The following is a 26510-nucleotide window of genomic DNA, read 5'->3' on the forward strand; positions in this document are numbered from 1 at the left end:
CACAACTTGAAGAAATTTCTCTGGTGATTTTGAGAACAATCACTGTGCATTGATGGTACCTAATATGTTCAACATTCCATTTTATGGACTGACAAAGCTCTGTTTTTAGAGATCATTATAAGAAGGAGATGTAAATACATTTTTATTGTGTTTATATCATATGCCATTGCATATTTGATTTCGTGAAACAGTTCTGATACAATTTTTTCTATCTGTATTATTCTGTTTCTTAAGAAATATGAGAGAGATGCATTTAGAATATGTTCTTTATTTCACAAATTGATGAATGTGGAACAGCAGTTTAGTAGTATCTATCGAATTATAGTATTGGCTAATCAGTTATATATCCCCCCAAAATGCACACACATACAAAAGGCAAAAATATATTATTGTTGTTAAGTGCAAGTATAATATTAAAAACTACATTTTTTAAAAAACTATGTCCCACCATAGAGACTGCCTAGCTAATGAGCTGTCCAGGTTTTGTCTTTGTATAAGGAATTTCAAAGCCTTTCTTCTTCCTGCTTATGTTTTCTGTAATTTTAAATTTTATTAACCTTGCAAACTATTTCTGAAGATTTATTTTTCATGACAACTGAAAGATGCATTACTATTCAAGTTTGGTGAAAACAACAGGAGCTGAATGATCCAAACAATGAAATGCAAATTAGAAAGCAAATATGGCACAATTTTAATAGACAATATGTAAACGTGACATATACCTAAAATATCCCTAAAATTAGTCAGTATGAACAATGATTTCAAAGCCGAAGAGCCAGCGTTTGTCCGAGGACGTCTCCATGGTCATGTGGCCGGCATGACTAGATGCCAAAGGCGCACGGAACGCTGTTACCTTCCCACCATAGTAGTCCCTATTTTTTTACTTGCATTTTTACGTGCTTTCGAACTGCTAGGTTGGCAGAAGCTGGGACGAGTAACAGGCGCTCACTCTGTTACGCGGCACTCGGGATTTGACCTGCCAAACTGCCGACCTTCTGATCGACAAGCTCAGCGTCCTAAATGTATGCTACTAAAATTGAAATAGAATCCCAATGTATGTCTCACCTTCAGTAAATGTGGTGGCTTTTTGAGATTGGTCAACGAAGACTGGAAAGTGGATAGAAACTTAGGATGAATCCCATGCACCATCTGTTTTCCTTGTCTTTTGTTTCCCTGTTACCTCCATTTACACCTACTCCAGAAAACATTTCAGATAAGCAACATAGATTTTTTTTAAAAAAGGTTGGGGATGGCAAGGAAAGAAAAAGAGAGTAGAGTCTTATCTCACAGAAAACAATTTTCATTTTTTCTTTATTTAATTTTAAAAATTTAAAGCTTAATTTCAATGTTAAATTGCGTGTTTATCTATGTATTATTTGGTAGTCTTGAAACAGCTTTTTTAAAAAAATAAAAGTACTGCTGCTCTTTGAAGTGATAATAATTGAGCTACAGTTTAATTGCTCTCTAATCATCTCTCAAGTACACTTTGCATCTAAGATCAAGTTTGCCTGATCAGATATCCTTTGTCATGTACCTTTAGTCTGTCCTTAAGAAAACTTATTGGTATAAAAGAAAATGCTCAACTTCTTCGAATATTGAGTGTTTCATTAAAAGTAATAGGGATATTTTGATTAATTTATCAAAAATTTGGAAAAAATATCCTAAGCATATAGGAATAAGAAAATGGTTGTTTCAATCATTTTCCTTTGGTCTCTTTTGCATCTGAGGAAATGATGAAAATTCTGGACAGCATCAGTCAATGATTTTTTTCTCCCAGCAGGCCAGCTGTTTGATAGTTCTAATTAAAGTACAGTAGTTCTAATTAAAGTACAGGTAATCGTGAACTTACAACCATTCGTTTAGTGACTGTTCAGTTACCACAGCACTAAAAAAGTGACTTATGACTATATTCTGCACTTATGATTGTTGCAGCATCCTTATCATCATTGGATCAGAATTCAGACACTTGGTAACCAGCATGTATTTTTGACGATTGCAGTATCCCGGCATCATGTGATCTTCTGGCAAGCAAAGTCAATGGAGAATCCAGATTCACTTAACTACCATGTTATTAACTAAACAACTGTGGCAAGATAGGTCATAAAATTGGGCAAAACTCACTTAACAATTGTCTGGCTTAGCAGTGGAAATTTTGGCTTCGATTGTGGTAATTAGTTGAGGACTATCTGTGTTCCCTAGTATCTGTCATGGTTCCGATAAATGAGACAGTTGTTTTTTTTTTCCAAATGGGCATCAATACTGGTTTAAAAAATTCAATCTGTGTTTTAATTTTTATACATTTGATCTCTGAACACTTCTTTTAGAGTTCATCTAAACAAATCACCCCACCAAAAACTTACCGTGGATGGTAGAATCCATGGTAAGTTTTTGGTGGGGTGATTTGTTTCAGCAGAGATCTAAATCCCAGAGTTAGAAGGATTTAAAAGCATATCATTGATGCTTTACAAAACGTGAGAGTTCTGCAGACTATTTTCCCTTAATCTATCATCGCCATCCCTCGGTATTGGAAATGTTCCTTCTCTACATTTTTTGAGAGTTTTTGAGCTATTTGGGGAGGATGATATGTAACCTGATATCACATTGTTATTGTTGCTGTTTTAATAACTAACTAGTGTGTAGGGAGGGTGGGGTTAGCCACACTAAATCAGGTCTGCTGTTCAGAATGTGAAGAAAATAGTGAAGTGAGAGCTTTTCTTTTCATTCCAGTTGTGAAAATGTTCTGCTATGGATTGATGTCTATGGAGATTCTCAGTCATCCAGGTCATGGTTGTCCTGAAGGTGCTTTTTCAAAAGGCAACTGGACTTTGTTTTCCTTGAAGATATTTTGCTTCTCATCCAAGAAGCGGAACTGAAGAAGCTTCTTGGATGAGAAGTGAAATGTCTTTGGGACATAGATCTGTCAAGCATAAATGTTTAAAGATCCTTCCTCATACCACTATACAAGGCCTCACAGTGCAAATGATATTATGGTCTAATTTGTTCTTTAGTGTAAGCATGCAATCAGTCTATCATGAACTGGATTCCGCCACTGTAACTGTTATAATGATTGAAACTTAGAGGGTTGTTTTTTTTTGAAGGACAGATGATGGCATGGGCATAGTCCCAAGTTCTGAAGACAAATTGGAAGCTGATGTTTGTTATCTCATCTTCTTTATAGCTTACTTGCAGAGCAAGCTATCAGTAGATATCTCAGTTCTGTTTGGGAATGCTGCCAAAAGTTGCAAGGATATGCAAGTATAAGCCCAAGTAAAAAGGGCATCCAAACATAGTGGTTCCAGCAGCACCTTCTAAATAGAAGAAGAAAGAGTAGAAGGGAAGAAAACAGAATATTTATGTGGGTGTTTGTATGTGACAGTGACAGAAGCAGGAAAAGCTTGAGAGCCAAGAGTGAGGGAAAAAAAAGAGAGAAACAAAATCAGTTAATTAAAAATGCTCATTTTTTTAAAAAAAGTACAGTGATTGCAATAACCCATGGCATTAAGAGGCAATGTGGTTGTTGTAGTTGAGTGTTATAATATGTAGATTCAGTTGAACTTTTGGAAAAATGGGTTTTGGAGACTTCATTAAATGGGTAAAATCAATATATATTCACATACAGCACAAATTATAGTTAATGGTGTATTCGCTGTACCTTCTAAGATACAGAAGGGGACAAGACAAGATTTTCTCCTTTCTCCATTGCTGTTTTGTTTTGGTTATGAAAGTTCTTAATGGAGATATATGACAACATGAGAGAATAACTGTGATGAAGGTGAAAAGTAGATAAACTAAGGACATTTGCAGATGGCTTGTTTTTAATAGTGGAAAAATCTGAAGGAATTTGGTATGCTAGCTGGGTTTAAAATTAATAGAGAGAAAATTAAAATGTTAAAAATATGAACATGGCAGCTCAAAAAGACCTGATTGGAAAAGTGGTTTTCAGACTGAGAAAAAAGAAAAATATCTGGGTAGTACTGTGTCTAACATGAATTGTATGTTATTTCAGAATAATTATATTAAAGTATGGAATGAAATTAAGATGGGAAAAGTTGCACTTATTGTTGCAAGAATTTCTGTGGTGAAAATGAATGTATTACTTAGAATGATGCTTCTGTTTCGAACAATATCAGTTTTGAAAAATCATGCACTTTTTAAACAGTGACAGAATGATTTATCTAAATTTTTATAATTGGGTAAGAAACTAAGGATTAAATATAAACTTCTGTATGGTGCAAAAATGGATGGGCAAGGAGGTAAGACTACCAGACTTATAATTTTATGTGCATTTAAAAATTTATTATGTGAAATTGCCATATTGAGAATATGGAATAAATACAAGAATGGGTTATGCCTGAAGATAGCTTTATTGAACTCAGCACGGGAAACATTTTACAGAAGAGAAGCAGCATATAGAGGTTGTCATATCAATAAGTCATACCAATTAATAAGTCATATCATGACTTATTAATACAAGAGAAAAATAAGATAAAGTCAAGAGAACAATTAATTGCAGAAGTACATAATTTTCAATAGTTTATAAGAAACAGTTAAAAGAAAGTTATAATATGGATTAAAAAATGGAATTGAAAACCAATGGAACTTAAAATTGAATTGTGTACAAATAATGAATGTGTAAGTATAAAGTATAAACTTTTGTGAAGATTTGAAACAGAAGAGCAGGTTAAAGACTACAGGAGAAAATGGGCTATTAACTTTGGCTATAACATACTGTACATATAAACACTTAGGAGAGAATGTAGGTAATTGCTATTAAATTTATCTTGTGTCAAAATTTAGAGAATATTTTTCAAAATCATGCATCATTGATATCATGGCATCAGAGAAAATATCAACAATTTACAAAGATATTTCAAACCAGAGTTAAAGTTGTGAAAAGTATTTACAATGCATCATGGACTTGTGAGATAACTAAGAAATTGTTGGCTACAAATTCATACAATGATTTAAAGCATCTTAAAGGTTAATACTGCAAAGAAACCAGAATTCTTTTTATTGGGACTTATGGACAATGAATTAGAAAAAACTCACAGTAGGTTTATTTTCTCACTAGTCGAAGAATAATGAAATTTCCACAGTAGAGAAATGGATTGTGAAAATGTCAAAATTTGCAGAAATAGCAAAACAATGTGGAAGCTGGCAGTAAAATCTCAAGTTGTGCTTACAGGTTTTCTTGCTTAACAACATGTTGCTTAGTGACAGAATTGCTAGTCCCATTTGTGATCATTAAGCAAAGACTAGTGGTTCTCACACAGAGGATTATAGCCTTGAAATTAATTAGGCCAGATTACTTGTTCTAAGTTTCTGTTTCACTTTCATCTTGTGGGAAGTCAGCCCCCACCTCACCCGAGAAGGAAATATTAAAGAGGCAGAAAGGCATGCCCAGTTTTCTTACTAGCCCCAAGTCTCCCTCCCCCAAGCAGAAACCAGCTCTGTAGAAATGCAGATATAGGAAGGTTGGAGGCCCCCATCTAGAAGCTTAGGAAGAAAAAGACACCTACATACCCCACCCAAACTCTAAGACATGACATAATAGGATTAACCCACAGATGCCAAAGGGCACACTCAGACTCAGGTCAAAGTTCATGCCACAGGAACAACTCCAAACAAAAGGCTCCAGAGGGTATAAAAACCCACTCCCTACATGTGCTCTCTCTCTTTCCTTCCAGAGCCATCTTTCTGTCTGGCTCTCCTCTTCAGTAAACTGCAACCTTCTTTCTAATGCAGTTGCCATGTTGTTTATTCCTGGCTTTTCCTTCAACAATCTGAAAAATTAAACTGAAACATTGTGACTGCTTAAACCTGTTTATTCATTGTATAGTCACTTGTATTATTTACAACAGTGTATTTTAGTAGTGATAGATATTCCCAGGATATTCCTAAAAACTAGATATGTGTTCAGTGACTAATTGAAGTAGAAAATGATATTAACAGTAGACCATATAACAAGGTCAAAATAAATTTTATGCTTACCTGTTGTTTTCTGGGTTTTCCCACTAATTATTTTGTCCCCCAAAAACCACAATTAAGTTAAAACAAAGAACATGATGCTATAAATTTAGCTGGGAAATGAAAGACCATAGTGGCCCAAATTACTTGGAAGTTATTTCACAATAACATGTAATCATGGCTAATTAATAATATCCACTCCCATCTCATTACCCAGGCTTATTAAAGTGCTTTAATTTATCTGATTGTCATATGATTCATACATTGTACAGAACAGCTTTACAAAACAGGATGTTAATATTAATCCCTGTTAAAAAAAATTAAATCATGCACAAGAAAATTTGTTCCTATTATTCCCCAGAGTTATGGTGCCTGATACCTGATAAAGGAAGGCAGATTTGCATTGGATGGATAACTGAGACCCAGATGGATAGATTAACTTTTCTGTAACTTCCAGTATTATTTTATTATCAAATTATTTTGTGTGTGGAAAACTAATTTTCCTGATTGGTTACTTCTTTATTATTTGTCTTTCCAAATATTGATGTTTTTCCTAAAATATGAACTTTAAGGTTCCTTCTGCAATATTTTTCATAAGTTTAATGCTGAACATTAATTTTTAGGATTTTTGTTGCTACCAAACATAACAGAAATAAATAAAAATTAAGAAATAATCCCATTTTTATTGTTTTAGAAATATTTATCTTTAAGGAATTCAATATTTTAATGTTTCAATATAAGATGGGTGGCAAATAAATTTAATAAGCAAACAAAAAATAGACAGACTACATCGGTCACATTCTGAATTTTAACTGGCACTCCTGGTTTCCTTTCTGTCTTTTTTCTAGTTTTATTTATTTATTTTATTTATTTTAATTCCATTTATATCCCGCCCTTCTCCGAAGACTCAGGGCGGCTTACAAGCTTAGCAGTAGCCTTCATCCTATGTATATGCCTGCTTATTAGGGCTTTCACACACACCCCAAGCGGCATTATTACAAAGTCAGCTTAATTGCCCCCAACAATCTGGGTCCTCATTTTACCTACCTCGGAAGGATGGAAGGCTGAGTCAACCTTGAGCCTGGTGGGATGCGAACCTGCACTAATTGCAGGCAGCTGGTGTTACTTAAGGAGGCATTAGCCCACTGCTCCACCAAGGCTCCTTTAGTTCATGAACAAATCAGGAGAATAATAGTGTTGTTTTATTTTGTTTTGACTAGACTCTAGCTTGAATATTGTATTCACTTCTGGGCACTGCATTTCATGAACAAACAGAATATATTTAGGGAAGATAATGAGGATGATCAGTGAACTAGAGTCTTAGTTCTAAACAAGACTAAAGGTAATATGTAGCCTAATTTTCCTGGTTTCATAGTATACGATTTAAGTTAGAGACTTAAACTTCAACAGAATATTAAAATACATTTCCTGGTACTAAAAACAATTATGCAGAGTAGCGGCAGCTTCTTCTCTGGATGGGCTCAAGTGGAAACTGTCCATCTGGGTTAAAATAATATATAATCTTCATGAATGAATAAACTAATGTTTTTAACAATGCATGATACATTCTGTTCTTTTATTCAAGATCACATTATGATATCTGGACCTTATTTCTCTTCCCTGTGCCATAATAACATGTAAGAATATTAAATCAAAATGGGAGAATCCTAGATCAACCTCAAGTCATATATGTCAGTGCCACCTGAATATAAATCTGATATCATATCAACAATGTGAAATAGTTTGAAAAAATTGCCTCCATAGACAGACAGACAAAGTAGAGAAAAATGTCTTGGGATGAGTCTTTAGAAGAATTCAAACAACAGAGAAAAACCTCCAATCTTTCATATTTCTTCAAAAATCTTAGAGCATATAGGAACTCTATTAATTTTGTTACTATGTCAGAAGAATAATTTGGGGTTCCAACTCAAAGCAGGGTTGCACAAGAATAAATGAAAAAGAGATCCATACAGCTGTCAGGAAAAAAGAAACATTTATTCCTAAAAGCAAACAGTTTGCCTTTAGTGGCAGCTGCAGAGAAATCAGGTACAGCAACAGATGTTTATAGAGGAGCTTGTCCTGCTGTAGAGGTGTCTACGTGCTGATTCTAAGGTGACACTTGAGGCGTTTGTGTCTGTGTCTGTGTCTGTGTCTGTCTGTAGGTATGCTTATTCTTGTGAACAGGCAGTTCTGCTGGGAGACCTAATTTAATTAGCTCTGTGTTTACAAACCTTATCCTTGATATGTGGATTAGGTCTAAGTAACCTATTTGGGGGTTTGAGGAAGTTTGAGTAAAAGGCCCCTCCCCCATTTGCTATTTTTACTTGATTAATTTAGTTTCAGCTTGACTGTCAATTATCTAGTGGAGATGCAGATTTGCAGACCATTGTGGATTCTGTTAATGTTTTAAGGGAAGATGAAAACAGCATAAAGAATAAAATATATTTTTATATAAAACTTCTCACAACTATATCTAAAAATTTGGCAAGCAACACTGATAGTTGTCAATAACACATAAAATTTCAGCTTAGATTATCTATTTTATGTTCCATTGCAGCCATTTTGAAGTCCAAAATGCCCTTCAATTGCTTATTAAAACAGATCAGTGACACCAAAATTGAATTAATAAGATAGTAGAGTTCTTGATGAGTTCCACAAGCATCTGGATGTGTGAAGAAATAATTCCATTTATAGTAACCCTGGGAGATAGATTAAAATACACATTTTAATCCAATTAAAGAAAAGAAGAATCATATCTTATGCAAGACATGCTCTAGAAATTCAGCCTGCACCATGTCAATGCATCTTCATCCCCAGTGAGATAAACACTATTAAATCTAATTTATCTGATAGAGTAGTTAAAATCCAGTTAACATTCTAATAATTTACGGTACTTGTGACACATTTTTATACATTGAAATTGAATAAGACGAATTGTCAAAGATATCATAGTTTCAGGTCTTTATGCCAGAGTTGCTGTCTACATTTTAGCATCTGTATTTAAGAAAGAAATTGGGTGATGATTTGCATAGGGAAATCTTTCCAGAAAAATCACAATTATAAAATGTTCATTAAAAGGAGGAAAACATGTTATTCAAAAAGGCATTGTTATATAATTCCAAGAGTCTGGGAGTGGAAAAAATATCTTATCTAAATCTATGGGAAAACCATCAGTGTGAGATGCTTTACCCTGGAGGTTATTCTGGATTCATGACTTCTACTTGAAGACCAGGTGGCAGTCATGCCTAGGAGGGCCTTTGCACAACTTTGCATTGGGTGGAAGCTGTAGCCATTCCTACATCAGGAAGCCCTATGTTCAGGTCACTCCTGCCTTGGTCAGTCCCATATGGATTTTTGTAATGAGCTCTGCATGGGGTTGCATTTGAAGAACATTCACAAGCTTCAGCTGTGGAAAATATGATGGCAGTTATGCAGTGATGTCCAGTGGTGGGATTCAGCCAGTTTGCACCACTTTGGCAGAACCGGTAGCTAATTTTTTGTTCCCCAGGCCCAGAATGGACTTCCGGATGTGGCAGCCACACAGAGAACTGGTTGTTCACATATTTGAATCCCACCACTGGTTATGTCTCTATTTAGATCAAAACCAGTTACACCTCTGCTCCAGAGCTGCATTTGTCTCCCAGTTTGCTTCCAGGTTCAGTTCGAGTTGTGGTAATCACCTCTAAAATCCTACATGGCATGCGGCTTAGGATATTTGAGGGACCACTCTCCCCTATCACATCTACTTTTATTACTGGTCTTTTGCATAATCTAATTATATTTGAAATGCTTCTTACTGCTATTTTTACATTGTTCGGAATGGGTCTTAACCTGAAAATGAAGAAAAAAAAGTATAATGGATTTTTTTTCTTTTGCAATTGATTTATACACCCATTGTCTACCTTTATTTTATATGCAGTGGTTTTGTCAGGCCTTTGAAGCATAGAATACAGTGCTCTTAGTATGGATTGGGAATAAAAACATACATAGCCCAGTATATATGCAGTGTGTGTGTCAAGGCAGCTTGGATTTGTAAGGTTGGTTCATTATTTATTTTATGGTGCACAAAATGAATGTGCATCACTGATGTATAATGGATTAATCTATCTACTGATTTAAATGATCTGATTTAACAGCCTCACACTGATCTTGTCAGTGAGTAAACCTTCTGCAGCAAAAACAAAGAAAGCTGTGATCTTTGTTGCTATTTTATTTTTTCCAGTATGTCCCTCCTGATCTTTGCATCTGTAATTTTGTCCTGGAGCAGTCTTTATCTGTCAGAGCCCTCCAGGAAATGCTTGCCCATACAAGAGACAATTCCAGGGAAGGGGTAAGTACAATTGTTTTCCTTTGGCAATGTGAGATTTCAGTCTTAGAAAAATCGGTTTTTTACTTTCCTCCATGGACCCAGAAGCCTTTCAGAATAAAGACTATTAACAAGTTTTATAATCTTTTCAATATCTCCCTTTGTTTAGAAATCTTCCCATCTCCCAAGTTTTCTAAATTTCAACTTGGCTTAAATTTCAGTACAAGTGCATTTAATTTGCTAGGCAGTTACAAAACATACAGTGCAATAAAAGTTATACTCATTTCTTCAGATCTCAGGCATTACCAGAATGCAAATGGCTATTGCAAGGTGAAGCATATTCTTGGAGTTATAGCTATCCTTTGACAACCCAAGATGTTTAGAGGTCTAGTAACTTTGAATGTAAGTCATTTGCAGAGTAGCATTACTTTTCTGTCAAAGTCATTGAAGCAGAATAAGTTGGTAAATTTATTTTTGTAATACTTTGCACTCGAATAAGAAGAGGTTTTGAATTATATTTTGTGTCATTCCCCACCCTGCTTTAAAATATAATCGCATAAACTGCAACCAAGTATTTGAAGAGATACTCAATCTCAAACCAATACATTTATTGATTTGTATCCCACCTTTTTATTTTTACAAATAACTCAAGGCGGCAAATGCATCCAACACACTTTCCTCTTCCTATTTTCCCCACAATGACAATAGCAACAGGTGAGCTGGGTTGGGCTGAGAGAGTGACTGGCCCAAAGTCACCCAGATGGCTTGCATGTCTAAGGTGGGACTTGAACTCATGATCTCCTGCTTTCTAGTTTGGTGCCTTAATCACTAGACCAAACTGGTTCTCTAAAATACATGAACTTAATGGGAGCTAGAGGCTTATTTCATATATGAAGGTAATGATATGGGTGCTAAACATTTCACTAGAGATTTCATATAATTGCTTAAATGATTGGTACCTTTCAATGATTGTGAGTTTCAGATAGAAATATCTTCCAATCTCAATCCGATTATCCATGCAAGAACTCCTTGAGCGTGAAATTAGACAGTGTAAAAGCAGAATAAGATGTCTATGTGCAGAAAGACTAGTAATTCTGATCTTAGAGAAATGAACGGTATAAGCTTCCATCCAGGGTGAATGGTTTGAAAGAAAAGCCAATTTTTAATCTCTTCCTGAGAAATTCAGCACCAATTCAAAACAACTCAACAAAAACAGAACTATGACTAAGCTGCTCTGGCTACTTTTAGAGTAATTATAGAATCAAAATAAAGAAAAACCAATGCATTTCCCGCTGAGATTGTCAACCCGTGAATCATGATAACATTGTTCAGTCTTGTTGAGACTTCAGAATTTACCCACTTTGAGGTAGAAGGGGTGATGTGGAAAAAAAGAAAATATGTTTGATCACTAGTTGATCCTGTTCCTGGTCTTTGTTTAGCTTACTGTACGAGTAAACATTTCATAGCTGTTTCCGGAAAAAGCTTTTGATCAATTGAATTGGCAATTTTTGATGAAAGTTTTAGATAAAATGAATTTTGGGGATAAATTTTTGCAACCAATTAGGGCATTATATCAAAAACAAACTGCCCGAATAATAGTTAACAATAGTTTGACTGAAGCTTGTAATATTGAGAAGGGCACAAGGCAAGGGTGTCCGTTATCGCCTTTGTTATTTGTGTTAACATTGGAGATATTATTGGTAAAAATACGGAGTTCGGAAAGAATTAAGGGGATACAAATTAGAGATCAGGATTATAGATTGAGAGCGTTCGCAGATGATCTGGTTGTTACAGTGACCCAGCCAGAGAATTCTGTTGTGGACCTGATGGAGATAATAATGCAATATGGGAAGGTTTCTGGATTTAAAGTTAATGCACAAAAAACTAAAATTCTGGCCAAAAATATGACAGTATCGCAAAAGGCTCTTTTAGAAGGACTAACTGGATTTGAGATTGTTAAAAGGGTCAAATATTTGGGGGTGTTTTTGTCACCCTCTAATACAAAGTTATATAAAAATAACTATGAAAGATTGTGGGGAAAAATCCAAAAAGAAATGGAGAGCTGGGAAAAATTGCAATTGTCTTTGTTGGGGCGAATCGCAGCAGTGAAAATGAATGTCCTGCCTAAATTTTTATTCTTATTTCAAATGATACCGGTTCTTAAGAAAGATTCTAATCTGGAGGAATGGCAGCGAGGTATCAATAAATTTGTTTGGGCAGGGAAAAAGCCACGAGTTAAACTTAAGATTATGCAGGATACTCGTGAAAGAGGTGGTCTTAAAATGCCCAATCTTAAATTATATTATGAAGCTGCTGCGTTAGCAGGAATAAGTGATTGGATTAATTTGACACAAGAGAGATTATTAAATCTTGAGGGCCACGACTTGTTGTTTGGCAGGCATGCATATTTGTTGTATGATAAAAAGGTAGATAATGTGTTTAAAGCGCATATTTTAAGACAAGCATTGTTGAGAGTTTGGAAGAAGTACAGACATAAGTTAGGTTGTAAGATACCATTGTGGGCAATCCCAAAACACGCAATAGAAAATATAAATGTTGGTTTCAAACATGATGTGACTACGTATAAGGAGATTTTAAGTTTGGAAAGAAATGTTCGGGGTCTGAAACCGTACAGTCTCTTGCGAGATGAGAAGATTGTTCAAACTTGGTTCCAATATATTCAGCTACGGGCCAGGTGGAAAGAAGATCAGAAAACTGGTTTTACAATGACTGATGAAAATCTGATAAAGCAAATTAGAAAGCAGGGTCCAGCACATATCAAACGGATATATCTTGCATTGATAGAAATTGACTCAGAAACAGAACTTGTTAAAGATTGTATGATAAAATGGGCCCAAAACATTCAAGAAGTTATTACAATGGACACGTGGGAAAAGATCTGGGTGAGGAACGTAAAATTTACACAAGCTCAAAACTTAAGAGAGAACTTTTATAAAATGTTTTATAGATGGCATCTAGATCCTAAAAAGCTTGCAAGTATGTATCCGAATTATCAGCCCAAGTGCTGGAGGTGTGGCGATGAAGATGCAACATATTTTCACATATGGTGGACTTGTAAAAAGGTTAAGGCCTTTTGGATAAAAATTTGGTGGAACATGCAGAAGATTTTCAAGCAAAGGATAAAGTTTTGCCCGCAATTTTTTTTGTTAGGTATAATTACAGATGCTGCGGTTGTGGACACTAAGTTGATGTTGAATTTAACTACGGCAGCAAGACTCTTAATAGGTCAATATTGGAAGAAGGAGGAACTGCCGACTATAGAAGAATGGACTTTAAAGGTTTCTGACCTGGCAGAGATGGCAAAGATTTCGGCTTATTTGAAAGATCACTCGCAAGAACGTTACATTATGGAGTGGAGAAAATGGATTGAGTATATCCAGAACAAATATGGGACTAAAAAGTTTCATGTAGCATTTGAATAAGTCTTCCTTTCTTTTCTTTTTTCTTTTTTTATAGTTAATAGTAATAGTGTTTGTAGTTATCCTATATGAGCTAGAGAGTGATAGATTTTAGAGTTTATGGTTGTTAGCATTTGGATGTTTATGAGTGTTTTGTTTTTTTGTTTTTATACCCTGTACTTAGCTCTGGGAAGTCGGGGGGGGGGAGGGGGGGAGGGGTAGGGAGGGATGGGTGTGGGAGGGGGAGGGGGGATTGTTAAAGATAAAATGTATGTTAAAACTTTTTAATAAAAAAAAAACATTTCATAGCTGTTTACTTCCAATCTATCATTTGAACCCTGAATAGGTTAAAACCTCTTCCAAGTCTTGTTTCTCCTGCTACTGTTCCATATAGTTTCAAACATTTTCCATGCTGCACAACTTTTGCTAGCCACCCAGCCAGCTACTTTCATTACTCATCCTCCAGCATCCTCTCTGGTTTCTCTACCTTCCCTCAGTGCCTACTCTCATTTTACTCCCTCTATTTCTCTTTCTTCTGGTTTCCTTTCCCTAATTTTATTTCCCCTCCAAGTCTCCTAAGTCTCGTTTCAATCTGCCTCTCATGCTTACTGTCTAATTCTGTTTTTCTGAAGCAAGCCTTGCCTCTAAAACATCGTGTTAAAATAAAACTTTACTGAAAACTCAATGGGACAACTCTTGCAGTTGATATATTGCTCCACAGCCACACTTAACTTTCTATAATCTGATGTCTGTTTTATTCATTTTTTAAAATCAATTTATTACCTGTGAAAAAATATTTTGTGTATTTACACAGCAAAGAAATCTTGATCAAAACTGGAATCTGAGGGTCAGAATACATTGAAACTTAAATAAGACTCCTCATTCCTGTCTAAATAGCCAAACTCTCTAAACTCTGTGTTTGAAGAGCTAGTCTATGGGATCTTCAGTGCTCTCTGACTCTCTCTGCAGATTTCTTGCATACTTTTCATTACCAAACTTGGTAATAGCTTCTAGCTCAGAGAGCAACAAGAATCCCATAGTTCGGGACTTCCAGTTTGCCATCGCGGCTGTTGTGGATGCTGGAAGGTGAGCTCTGTCTTCTTTTGTTCCGCTGGGGGACCCTGGAAAGGGTCGAAAGTTGCAAGAAGGAGACCCCCGCTTGATTGTGGGAGGGAAGCAGCCCTTCTGCTTGATCTGGGGCAGCCCTCCAAACCGGTGGAGGACTGGCCATAGCAATATGGTTTGTCACTAGGCTGCAGACAGCTGAAGTCAAATTTACCACCAGGCACTTCTAAAGCAATGCGGATGAAACTGGGTGAGATGCACTCTTCTCTCTAAGATCCTAAGTATTTTTCTTCCTGTAAAAGCTGCTCAAAGTATCTTTACCTCTATGAGGAGAGAGGGAAGGGAATTTCTATCCCACCCTCTAAGAATAGCAGCAACTGATTACCCGGGGGAATTAAAGCACTAAAAGAATAACTATAATCTAATTGGATTTATGTTTCTGAAACTTGGGGACCAAAAGTTTTCTTATTTGCACTGAAGACTTTTGTTTTTATCTATAAAAGGAATAAAATTGGAAAAACGACTATAAAAATTTTGGACTTAAAAAACGTTAAGCAGCATCTTGTGGTGAAGCTTGGTATTACAACTTGTTATTGCCTAAAGGAGATTTGGCTTGAAGCCCAGACTACAGACAAGATTCTTTTAACTTTGATAAATACCACCTGTGAGAAGTTCAGCTGTAAAGAGAACTTCTGGGTGGCATGGGTGGCCTCCTTGAACTATGAATGTAAAACTTTATTGATTTTTAGAGCTATATATGGGGAATTGCCTTCCTCCTTTTTTATCTGAGGAATATTGGTCATTATTTGAGATGATGAAATACCTTGGATTATAAAATCTTACTTGATAAATGACTTTTATTATAAAGACTACCTACAAATATGTGAAACAGTGGTCTCTTACCCAGCTATAAAATTATTTTCATCATCTGATTTCAAAGTCCTCAACTTAATGTACAATTAAGAGAAGATGGATGAAGACCAGGAAAAGATTCTTTCCATGTTGAAAGCAATACATGAAACCATCCTTTCAGCTTGTGATGAAATAAGATGTTACAGAAAAGAACAAGATGTCAGCTCAGATATGCAAACCCAAATTCCAACTACAAGTAAAGAACCAACAATGCAGAAGGTAACAGAAGAAGTGGAACAGTCAAATACTAAGACAGAGCACTCAGTTGACCAACAAATACAGTCAATGGAATATCCAGAAAAGGGACAACACTGAAAATGGAAAAGACTTTCTATGTAAATCAGAAGAAATTTGAGTAGCAAGAAGAAGAACAGACTGAATGGAAGATAAACATACCAGGACAATTATGGGGATTTGGAATAATAGGGAGATGATTTAAGGAATACAAATGGGCTAGCCCTTCCAAAAAAATGGCAACTAAATGGTCTCTCTTATTCCAAACAATACATATAATGATAGAGGGAGATCTATTTGATGATTTAAGAGCACTGACATGGAAGGCTAGTTGGCAAAGAAAGAAAGCCAGAATAAGGCTGAAGAAAATTGGGGTTTTGATTTATCAGAGGGGATTTCATATTACTAATTAGAGGGTCAAAGGGACAAGTTGAGATAAGGAAAATTTTGGTGATTAAATTTAAAACATTTGGAAATTAGTTGAAAAAAGGATGCTATTTGTTTAATACTTAAAAATTGGACCCAAGAGAAAAAAATAGTATAAATATGTTTGATTTATTGATTAACTCAGACAATATATATAATGGGCTTTGATTTATTAAAGGGGAAATTATATTATTAATTAGATGATGTAAGATGGGGGGAAATAGATATTTTTTAAGAAATAGAACAAGATTATACCCAAATAGATAAGATGTGTATTTTGAATATTAGATTTTGTTATGAATTGAGATAAAGGAAACTTTGGTTACCTAAAACCCGGAAATTATAAATATGAAATGTTAAATTTGAATATTGATGGGAAACTAAAAATTAGGAAAAACCAATAACAGGACATTGATTGAATGTAAAGATTGAATGTAAAAGTAATTAAGATAAGAATAAGGTAAAAATTTATTGATAAATGTAATAATGATATTTTTATTTAGTTGATATAGTAAGAACTGTATTAGCTTAAATATGAGATATAGATATTAAAGGAAAAAGAAGAAATATTTGAGGTTGTTGTTTGAGATTTGTACTAAAGATTTTTCTGTTACTGAACTATTGATTAACCCAGCCACCACATTGCTTTTTAAATACTTAAATGTAAAATTAGAAAATTAATAAAAATATTATTAAAAAAAGAACCCCATAGTTCAACACTGAGGTATAAATATTCTATTTTATAAGATAGTTATTATTATCAATGAAAGGTGTTCTTTTCTTTTTTCCTCTGCAAAATTATTTAGTATTTCCATATTTGTATTTACATACTTAATTGCGAAATAAATGTCAACGCATGTTTCTATAAACACAGCCTTAGGAAGTTAATTATTGGAGAAACACGGAAAGAAGGTATAATACGATCTTCTCCTGCAATGACATATCACAAAAGTTTTGTTGTTATAAGGCACCTAAAAGGCACCTGTCAAAATCAGTGTTAGAGAAAAGGGGAGTTGTGATGGACAAAGCATGCATTGAAACATGAGAGTTCTGAAAAGCGAAAAAAAATAGAGAACACAAATATAAATGTTGTCAGAATTATTCTTTATGAATAAATGATAAATTATTGCACACTTACTACATGATTGCCAAAAAAAGCAAAAAAAAACCAGCAAAAAAACTCTGATGGGAATGTTCATACTTTCCTGAGCTTTTTATTTAAAAAAATTCTGTTTTTTATCCCTATCCCTAACCCTTTTTCTTTAAACAGAATTTTAAGGTAGCTGTATTTTCAATTAAGCCAACTTCTAATTTCCTTTTCGGAAAATTAATCCCAGGTAAAAAAGTTTATATACATTATATACATTACAGTATATACAAATAAGACTGCTTACATGTATCCCATCACCTTGTGAAATGAATCATGTTTAAATAAATACAACTTTCCTTTCTCACTCTTCAATAGAACATGTAACAGAGGGCTTGCAGTTGTGGGCATTTTCCCTGGGTCAGTGCTTTCGTACTTCTGAATGGGGCTTTGCTGTTTTTAGCTAGTAAATTCTGTTTCTGAAACAGCAGCTGCATACTCACAATATTTAGGAAAAGGAAGTCAAGTGCAGAAGTTTGCATGCCAGCACTAGGAGTTGAGAAAGAGGTTTTATGGCAAACAGGAAAATTCTGAAAATTTATAATGCATGGGAGGTTATTTGTTTTAACAACCTGCCTTCTCATATTGTTGCTGGGATCTTGTGAAACAGGAATAAACACTGAATGGACACATGCACACAAACACATGGTTAAAAGAGAAAATGCTAGTAATTTGTTTTCTAATTTGTAAGGGGAAATTTTTTTTAGGAGTGGGATGAATGAAAAGGGAGGGAGAGGACAACACAGCTGTCCACTTTGAAAGGATAAGAAGCAAACACTGATTGACTGGCAGTGCTCTGGGCTTAGTTATTGGCCAGAAGGACCAAGCAATGATTGCCTGATCGTTCTCTTCAAGCTCAAGCTCCGAAAAGAGATAAAGAATGAATTAAAAGTGTTTTGACATCAGAATATATCTGGAAATAGTGAAACATCTCAGATTAATCTCTCATAAAATCTCATATAAAATTGAATTTAGAATGGATGAAAAGTTGGTTGTCTCCAAGAGTCTAGGGAAAAACTCATGTGATTTTTAATAGGCAAGTATTAGACAAAGGATTAATGGATGGTCCCTTTCCAATTGTAATTATATAGTGAGAGGAGGAACTGCAATACTTATTATAGTATATTTAACACCCATGCAGCTATTGAGAGGACAACAACTGCAGATATTCAAATAATCAGGGGTGCAAAAAGGATTATAAATTAAATTTAATTTCTAATTATAGGCTAGATCTGTGAAAAGTAGGAACTAAAGTTGGGGAAAGACTTTACAGTTTTATCCCATATGAATCTACTTTGATATAAGCTCTGCTGAATTTAATAGAACTTATTCTGAGGATAGAACATAGAGGACTGCCCCTGAATATAATTTCCAGCAATTAGTGAGATTATTTTTCTAACTTGTAGAAACAGAGAGAGCCTCTCATTTATTTTAGTTTTCAGATATCTTTTTAATAGTGAAAGGATAAATACACTGTACTATTTTTTATTTTCAATAAGTAGAATAAGGGGAAGTGTGATCTGAGCATTGTATCTCTTGCTGTTAGAACCTACCGGTATATTGCAATCAGCACTTTGAAATTGTTTTTACAAGTGTTAGGTTATTACATATTGATTGATTCCACGATGTGTAGAAAGAAGGAATAAATACTCTTAAAATCAATAAAATGGTTTTTATGTTGAGAAGATTGGGACAATCCACCTCCAACAGAAACTGCCAGCTCCTGAACTGGGATGATAAATCATGTGGTGAAAGCTGGCAACTAATCATCTCTTTGGCGTGAAAGTGAAAAGCTGTTGTGCGTAGCAAACCATGCAATTGTTGCTTTGCCTAAAAAGCTTTGAACTTGATCCAATGCTCGAAGGAGGAATAAGCATGCATATGAATATCTCACTTACTGCAGTAAATATTAAGTCCTCATTAGCAAGCTGGACTTGTAACATCAATTGTCAAATAAGAGTTTTGAGATTCACCAAAACTATTTAATGCTTGCTTTTGCATTGTAGGGGGGAAAAACACACCAAAGAACTCTCTGTGTACTGGAATGAAACAAGAAGCATGCCAGCTAAATTAATTATCCCAGTGGATGTTCTTGATGAAAGCACAACCAGCTAACTTATATGCTGACCATTTTATTTGATCTCCAAATGTGATTATATAAAGTTACTGCAGTACTTTGGCAAGAATTTCTCTGCAGCTCAATTTTATGTTTAGCTTGCTATATGCTAGTTTATTTCTAGAAACATGACCACACAAAGAGAATTCACATTTACTATCTTAGACAAAATCTGATTTTGCACATTTATTTACACTTTACAGAGCTCCTTTTCATGATTTATCTATTTTGCTAAAGGAATGGGTTCTGTTGGAAAATTATTTTATGGATGGTGTCTATCATCAAAGCTTTATTTCAGTTCAAAATTAACAAAACATTCAGTTCAACTGACTTACTTCCAGAAAATTGAGTAGAAGTTTGTATTTCACTATTGCTTATGGTGATACTTTCCTAAATACTTTCAAAAATGTTTTTATTTATATTGATTTAAAGAATGCCCAACTGGGCACTTTACATAATTAAAAAGGTAGAAAAATAAAATAGAAATAGATGATAAGCATCCAGAAGGATCAAATAACAATAAAACAAAATCATATCACAAACCATCTTGCAGAGTCTCACTTACCACCCTGTCCCAAGGCTTGGAAAATGGCCAGATTGTTAATTTTTAAAAATTTATTACCGTAGATTCCGGCGTATAAGACTACTTTTTAACCCATGAAAATCTTCTCAAAAGTCAGGGGTCGTCTTATACCAGGGTGCTGAAACTTTAGGGAAAGGGCTGGCTGGAAAACCTGGAGCGGATCTTCCATTTAGTCTGCGCAGGGAAAGCGGGACCAATTGGAGTAGAAGCTGCAGTCTGTGATTTTTTACAGGCTGGGGTCTGGGCTTTTTTCCTTCTAAAGTTGAAGAGCAGCTGTAGGCAGGTTGGGAATGCAAGAGCAATTTGAAAGGCAGGTGGGGAATGCATAGCTAGAACAGCAGCTTAGCTCTAAGGACACATTTGACTCAGGAACTGGGCAGGCTGGCTGGAAAACCTGGAGCGGATCTCCCATTTGGTCTTTTTTTAAAATCCCATTTATATCCCACCCTTCTCCGAAGACTCAGGGCGGCTTACAATTTAAGCACAATTCAATGTGCTTAGCAAAAGCCTTCATTCTATGTATATGCCTGCCTATTAGAGCTTTCACCCCCCCACACAAGCAGCATTATTACAAAGTCAGCTTATTGCTCCCAACAATCTGAGTCCTCATTTTACCTACCTCGGAATGATGGAAGGATGACTCAACCTTGAGCCTGATGGGATGTGAACCTGCACTAATTGCAGGCAGCTGGGGTTACTTAAGGCTCTGCGCAGGGAAAAGTGAATTAGGAAAAGTGAAAAAGTGAATTAGGAAAATAGGAAAAGGGTTGCTGGAATTGGGTATGTGTAGTTTAACGAAGAGAAGGGTGAGGGGTGACACGATAGCAGTGATCCAATATGTCAGGGGCTGCCACAAAGAAGAGGCAGTCAAGCTATTCTCCAAAGCACCTGAAAGCAGGACAAGAAGCAATGGATGGAAACTAGTCAAGGAGAGAAGCAACCTAGAACTAAGGAGAAACTTCCTGACAGTTAGAACAATTAACCAGTGGAACAACCTGCCTCCAGAAGTGGTGAATGTTCCAACACTGGAAGTTTTTAAGAAGAGACTGGACAGCCATTTGTCTGAAATGGTATAGGGTTTCCTGCCTTAGCAGGGGGTTGGACTAGATGACCTCCAAGGTCCCTTCCAACTTCTTCTTCTTCTTCTTCTTCTTCTTCTTCTTCTTCTTCTTCTTCTTCTTCTTCTTCTTCTTCTTCTTCTTCTTCTTCTTATTATTATTATTATTATTATTATTATTATTATTATTATTATTATTATTATTTTTAATCCACTTGCACTGTTTTATGTTTACATGTTTGATGACAAACAGCCTTATGTTTATAAGTGACAGTTTTCCTACTAAGTACCTGCATGTCATAAGCATTTGAATTAAAATTACCATATTAAAATCAAATCTGATGTTTTTTAATTTTTATTTGGAGTGCGTTGGAAGAGGGGTAGTCTTATACGGCGAGTATAGCCCAAACCCTATAATTTAACAGGAAATGTAGGGGGTCGTCTTATATGCCCAGTCGTCTTATACGCCGGAAAATACGGTAAATTTATATGCTATCCATCTTGCCATCCAACCAAGTCTTTGGATTTTCCATGCCTTGTTATGAAACGTCATCAAGATAGGCATGGATCTCTGGAGAAGGAGGGGGAAATTATTCCAGAGGGCAGGAGCTGCAGAAACAGAGAAGGGATATCTCAATTGTTTAAGCAAGGGTACTTGAAGCACATCCACTTTGCTGAATCTTACTAATACAACGATATGACTTAGACTAAATTTTCATTTGTCATTTTGTTTTCACTTTTGCTAGCCTAGAGATGTCTTTGAATGGGTATGTTAATCATTTGCTTTCATATAATCTTCAACCACTGCATGAAATTCGTTCCATTTATTCTCATCCTAAATACTTCCAGTGTGTCAATTTTCTTAATGCCGATTTTTTCTCATGTTTTTCTTACTGTAGTCTTATAGTTTTTCACATTATAAAACTTTTACAACTAATAGAATGTTCACTGTAGAATGTTGAATTTTTCTTTTTAAGTTAACTCTTATTTCAAGCTACACTTATTAGACCTATAAGATCACTGAAATAGTTTTTAGCTAATAGTTTTTAGCTAAGAGCCTTGGTGGAGCAGTGGGCTAATGCCTCCTTAAGTAACACCAGCTGCCTGCAATTAGTGCAGGTTCGCATCCCACCAGGCTCAAGGTTGACTCAGCCTTCCATCCTTCCGAGGTAGGTAAAATGAGGACCCAGATTGTTGGGGGCAATTAAGCTGACTTTGTAATAATGCCGCTTGGGGGGGGGCGAAAGCCCTAATAAGCAGGCATATACATAGAATGAAGGCTATTGCTAAGCACATTGATTTGTGCTTTAAATTGTAAGCCGCCCTGAGTCTTCGGAGAAGGGTGGGATATAAATGGGATTTTAAAAAAATGGGATTAATCCTCTACTCCTAAGCATGTTTATGAAAAAGTAAGGCCTACTTAGTTCCATGGGATTTATTCCTCTTTAAATATGCATTAAAAAGGGTAGCTAAAATTTCAAAAGAACGGCTTGAAAATCTGCCATTAGTTTTCTGGAAAAATGCATTTTCTTCTGTGGTGATACAAATGAAGATTGCAGTTAAATATTGCAGTAGGTTCTGTCATTAGGAATGCTTTTGTTTAGAATTCTTACCAACTAGCCATGCCCATCTCTAAAGAGGTCAGACAGGGCTCCCAATTTTCCATTTTTATTTTTCTACTGATTCAGCATTTCATAGTTATCGAGCATAAACATGTTCTGTTCCTTATGTTCCCATTATAAGGACCATCTTGTTCATCACTACCACAACCGTGTCAATCATGCAATTCTTCCAAGCTTAGCAATGTTTTTTCTCCCACTAGTATCAATTACTTGTATCCATTATTAGAGGAAGTGACATTAATTCTCATTGACTGAATTCTCTTATCTGCATACTTCTGCTTTCCTCTTTTGCATCTTATTCTGTCCAGAGGTGAAGATAAATTGTTTCTCTACTATCAGTATTAGGGATCATGCTGTGCTTCTCTTCAAAATTTACAGAGGAAAAATTGAGAATCATAAGGTTGAAGGTTTGGAGGTCTTCTAGCCTTAGTACATTCATATCAACCTAGAGAAATGGCTGTCCAACCTTTGCTTGAAAACCTCCACTGGTGGAATTCTCTTGACCCCACAAAGCAGGCTATTCTACTAGATTATAGTGTTTGTGGCAAACTATTTTCTTTTGTAACAAAAGACTAGAGATTAAAGAAAATCGAAAGACTGTGATAGCAAAATGTGAACTTTTTAAAACAGTTTTTGCCTATGACCTGTTCTTTCTTTTGAAGAATATGGTTCTGTCATTAAATTGTAACTTGTAGCTTGAGAGTTAAATATGTGCTTTTCTATATGACATGCTTCAGAATTTGTTCTGCATGAGGAAAGATGGACTGCTGCTGGAAGGAACAAAGTAAAATGATAATCAGGTGCTCTGACTACAGAGAAAATGGGAAAATGTCTTTCTCTGTACCAAGCAATGTATTAGAGCAGGTATCTTCAAACTTGCCCCTTTTATGACTTGTGGACTTCAACTCCCAAAATTCCTCAACCAGCATGCCTGGCTGAGGAATTCTGGGAGTTGAAGTCCACAAGTCATAAAAGGGGCAAGTTTGAAGACCCCTGTATTAGAGTAAAGAATTGCTAAATTTTGTAAGAGTATTTTCCAAAGAAGATTTTGTGTACAGGTTCTTTATCATTTGCCCCTAACCACAGTATGTTTACTTCTTTTCTGACATGTTTTCATGATGATGCTCCCATCAAATCTCTAGTCCATAGTTGAAGCAGTTTATAGTCACTCTTAGATATTCTAGTTTGGATGTGTGGTCTCCCCCTCTCATCCTTTTTGTTGAGTTTGGACATTGGTTGGCATGCTTCACTGACCAGTTGCTTCTGTATACTGTCAGGAATTAGGATTTGCCCATCTTCTAGTAGCCACTCTGGTCTGCTGTGGTCCTTATCCCTCCATTTTGTCTTTAATCACTCCCTGGCAAAATCATTTTGGTTTGGACTGTAAGAGAAATTACACACCTGCTTTTTACAGAAGTAGCTGCCATCATAATGCTTGACCTTCTATAGAGCTAACTAATCCTTTTGTGCTATTCTTATAGATGTGATTTTAGCCATTTTTGAGAAATTGTTACTAAGCTCAGGTTTAGTGTTCTTTTTCTTAAAAAAAAAAGCCTTATTCTTATGTGGCACAGAAAATTAATTTAAAGCAAGAATCAGAGCTAGTTTCTTCAAGAAGGGGCTATAAATAGGAAAGGGATTCACATCCCTCTATAATTTGCTTTCACGGATGTGTCCAATTCACCATTTTACTTAATGGTCATCTGTGCCTTCATTGTAACTTACTATCATTAGCAAATGCAGACATACTGTCACATCAGTTGGTTAGCAACTTCTGGCAACAATGGTATCCGTGCATTTGCAGAAGTCATTAGGACCTCAGTGGGTTGGTTGACCCAATTTGCAGGGAAAAAAAATTGTCTTCAAGAATTAATCATTACAATTGAAACTGTGTCATTTGGGATCAGCAATCTGATCACTATATAAAATAATTCAGTATTGTGCAAAGTATTAAAATAGTTTAGCACCTTGGAGGGAGGTTAGAATTAACATTTTTAATTCCTCATGATATAAATGTTTTTTTAAAAAAACTCTACATAGAGATAGCTTTTGCATCTACTGAGTGTCAAAACTTGTAATGAAATGTGTGGAACAAGGGGAAAGATATGCTGCCTAGGAACCAATCAGACAAGAGAGCCAGGAGCCCCCAGTGGCTTAACAATCAGAGAAGGAAAGTTAGGAAGGAAACACCCTAATTCAGGGGTGTCAAACTGCCAGCCTGTGGGCCAGACGTGTCACGTGGAAGCCACGCCCACCCCATTGCCGGCAATGGCAAAACCGTCCTGATACATTGCGCGACATCACATGACGTCGTGAATTTGACAGGTCTGCCCTAATGGATTGCATAGTTAAAAATGTGGTGGGGAGTATGTACCATCAGACTTTCAAGCTTCTGTTAATGTAGCTTTACAATAAGGAAGAATTAGCTCATCTTATTTCCTATCTGTTTTACTGCAAGGGGTGACAGAACTAGGTGCTATAAAATATAGATCCAGCTTCTTTACTCTGTTTCATAAGACATTACTGTATTTATTGGTTGTCTTTATTGTGTTTCCTATTTGTTATTTCTTTTAAAGCAAATCTCTTTCTCATTATCCATCAGCTCCACATAACATACAGTGATAGTCAAACCATAATGAGTTATCACTGCCTTATAAAAAAAAATCAGTGCCTTTGCTCCAGTTAATTGGCAGTGGCACTTAAAAGAATGCTGTCGGCTCAATAATGTTTTATCACATCTTTAACATTTTCAGCAGCTCCATGGTTGCTGAAATGCATAATTCTATCTTGGCCTAACCTGAGTTTGCTCAAGTGCCATGGAAGGAACATGCATCTCCATTTAGTACTTGTTGTTGTTGTTAGTTGCAAAGTCGTGTCCAACCCATTGCAACCCTATGGACAATGTTCCTCCAGGCCTTCCTGTCCTCTACTATCTTCTGGAGTACTTAGTACTTAGGATTGCTGAAAATGTTATGTAAAAATAATTTATAGAGCTACTGTTCTCTATTTCCTGTTAAGGCAAAATTGCCCTGACTATCACTTTGTTTTTGAATGCTAAGTACCTCTTCTGCCTTTTCCATTTCAGGCCTGATCAGATAATCATTTGTAATTTCTGGAGTGGACAATTGGGGAAAGCTGTGTTAGTTGCCTAGCAATTGCAGGCTTTGTCTCTCAACCATTTTGGGTAATTCAGTCTGAGTCACAGGCAGAATACAAAGGAACAGTTAATGTAATCAATGTAAGATGTAGTTTGGAGAGATATATAATTAGTGCATACAAGGTGGATCCCATATGATGTCCCTTCCTTCCTCAAGGCCTGTATATTTTAAAATGAATACATGCAACATCCCAATGGTGCTTTTTCAAAAGGCAACAAATCCATTCCCCACCATTCAGTCAGAACTGAAGAAGCTTCTTAGATGAAAAGTGAAATGTTTTCAAGAAAAGAAAACCCAAGACAAGCACCTTTGGGACAATCATGACCTGGATGGTTGAGAATCTTCATAGACCATACATGCAACAATTGTCAGTCCCATCATTCATGCAATATCATGATTGCATTCCAAAATTATAAGAAGAAACAAAATAAGATTGAAAACATTTCAATGATAACCACTCTCATGTCCTTAAAATAATTAAGCAATTATTCATATTAT

The 26510-nt window shown here is 35.6% G+C and overlaps 1 protein-coding gene across 1 annotated transcript in view; it reads left to right on the plus strand.

Moving 5' to 3' along the window:
• The window catches only part of RYR3 (ryanodine receptor 3), a gene marked incomplete at both ends in the record, with an annotated part of 301173 nt that overhangs the window by 59661 nt on the left and 215002 nt on the right, over positions 1–26510 (plus strand). Inside the window, 1 exon segment of the mRNA XM_081324758.1 lies at positions 10190–10297. Within this exon segment, the coding sequence (XP_081180884.1) occupies positions 10190–10297 (108 nt within the window).

Source organism: Vipera berus (genome assembly GCF_964194415.1).
Source record: "Vipera berus genome assembly, chromosome: 1".
Classification (NCBI taxonomy): Eukaryota; Metazoa; Chordata; class Lepidosauria; order Squamata; family Viperidae; genus Vipera; species Vipera berus.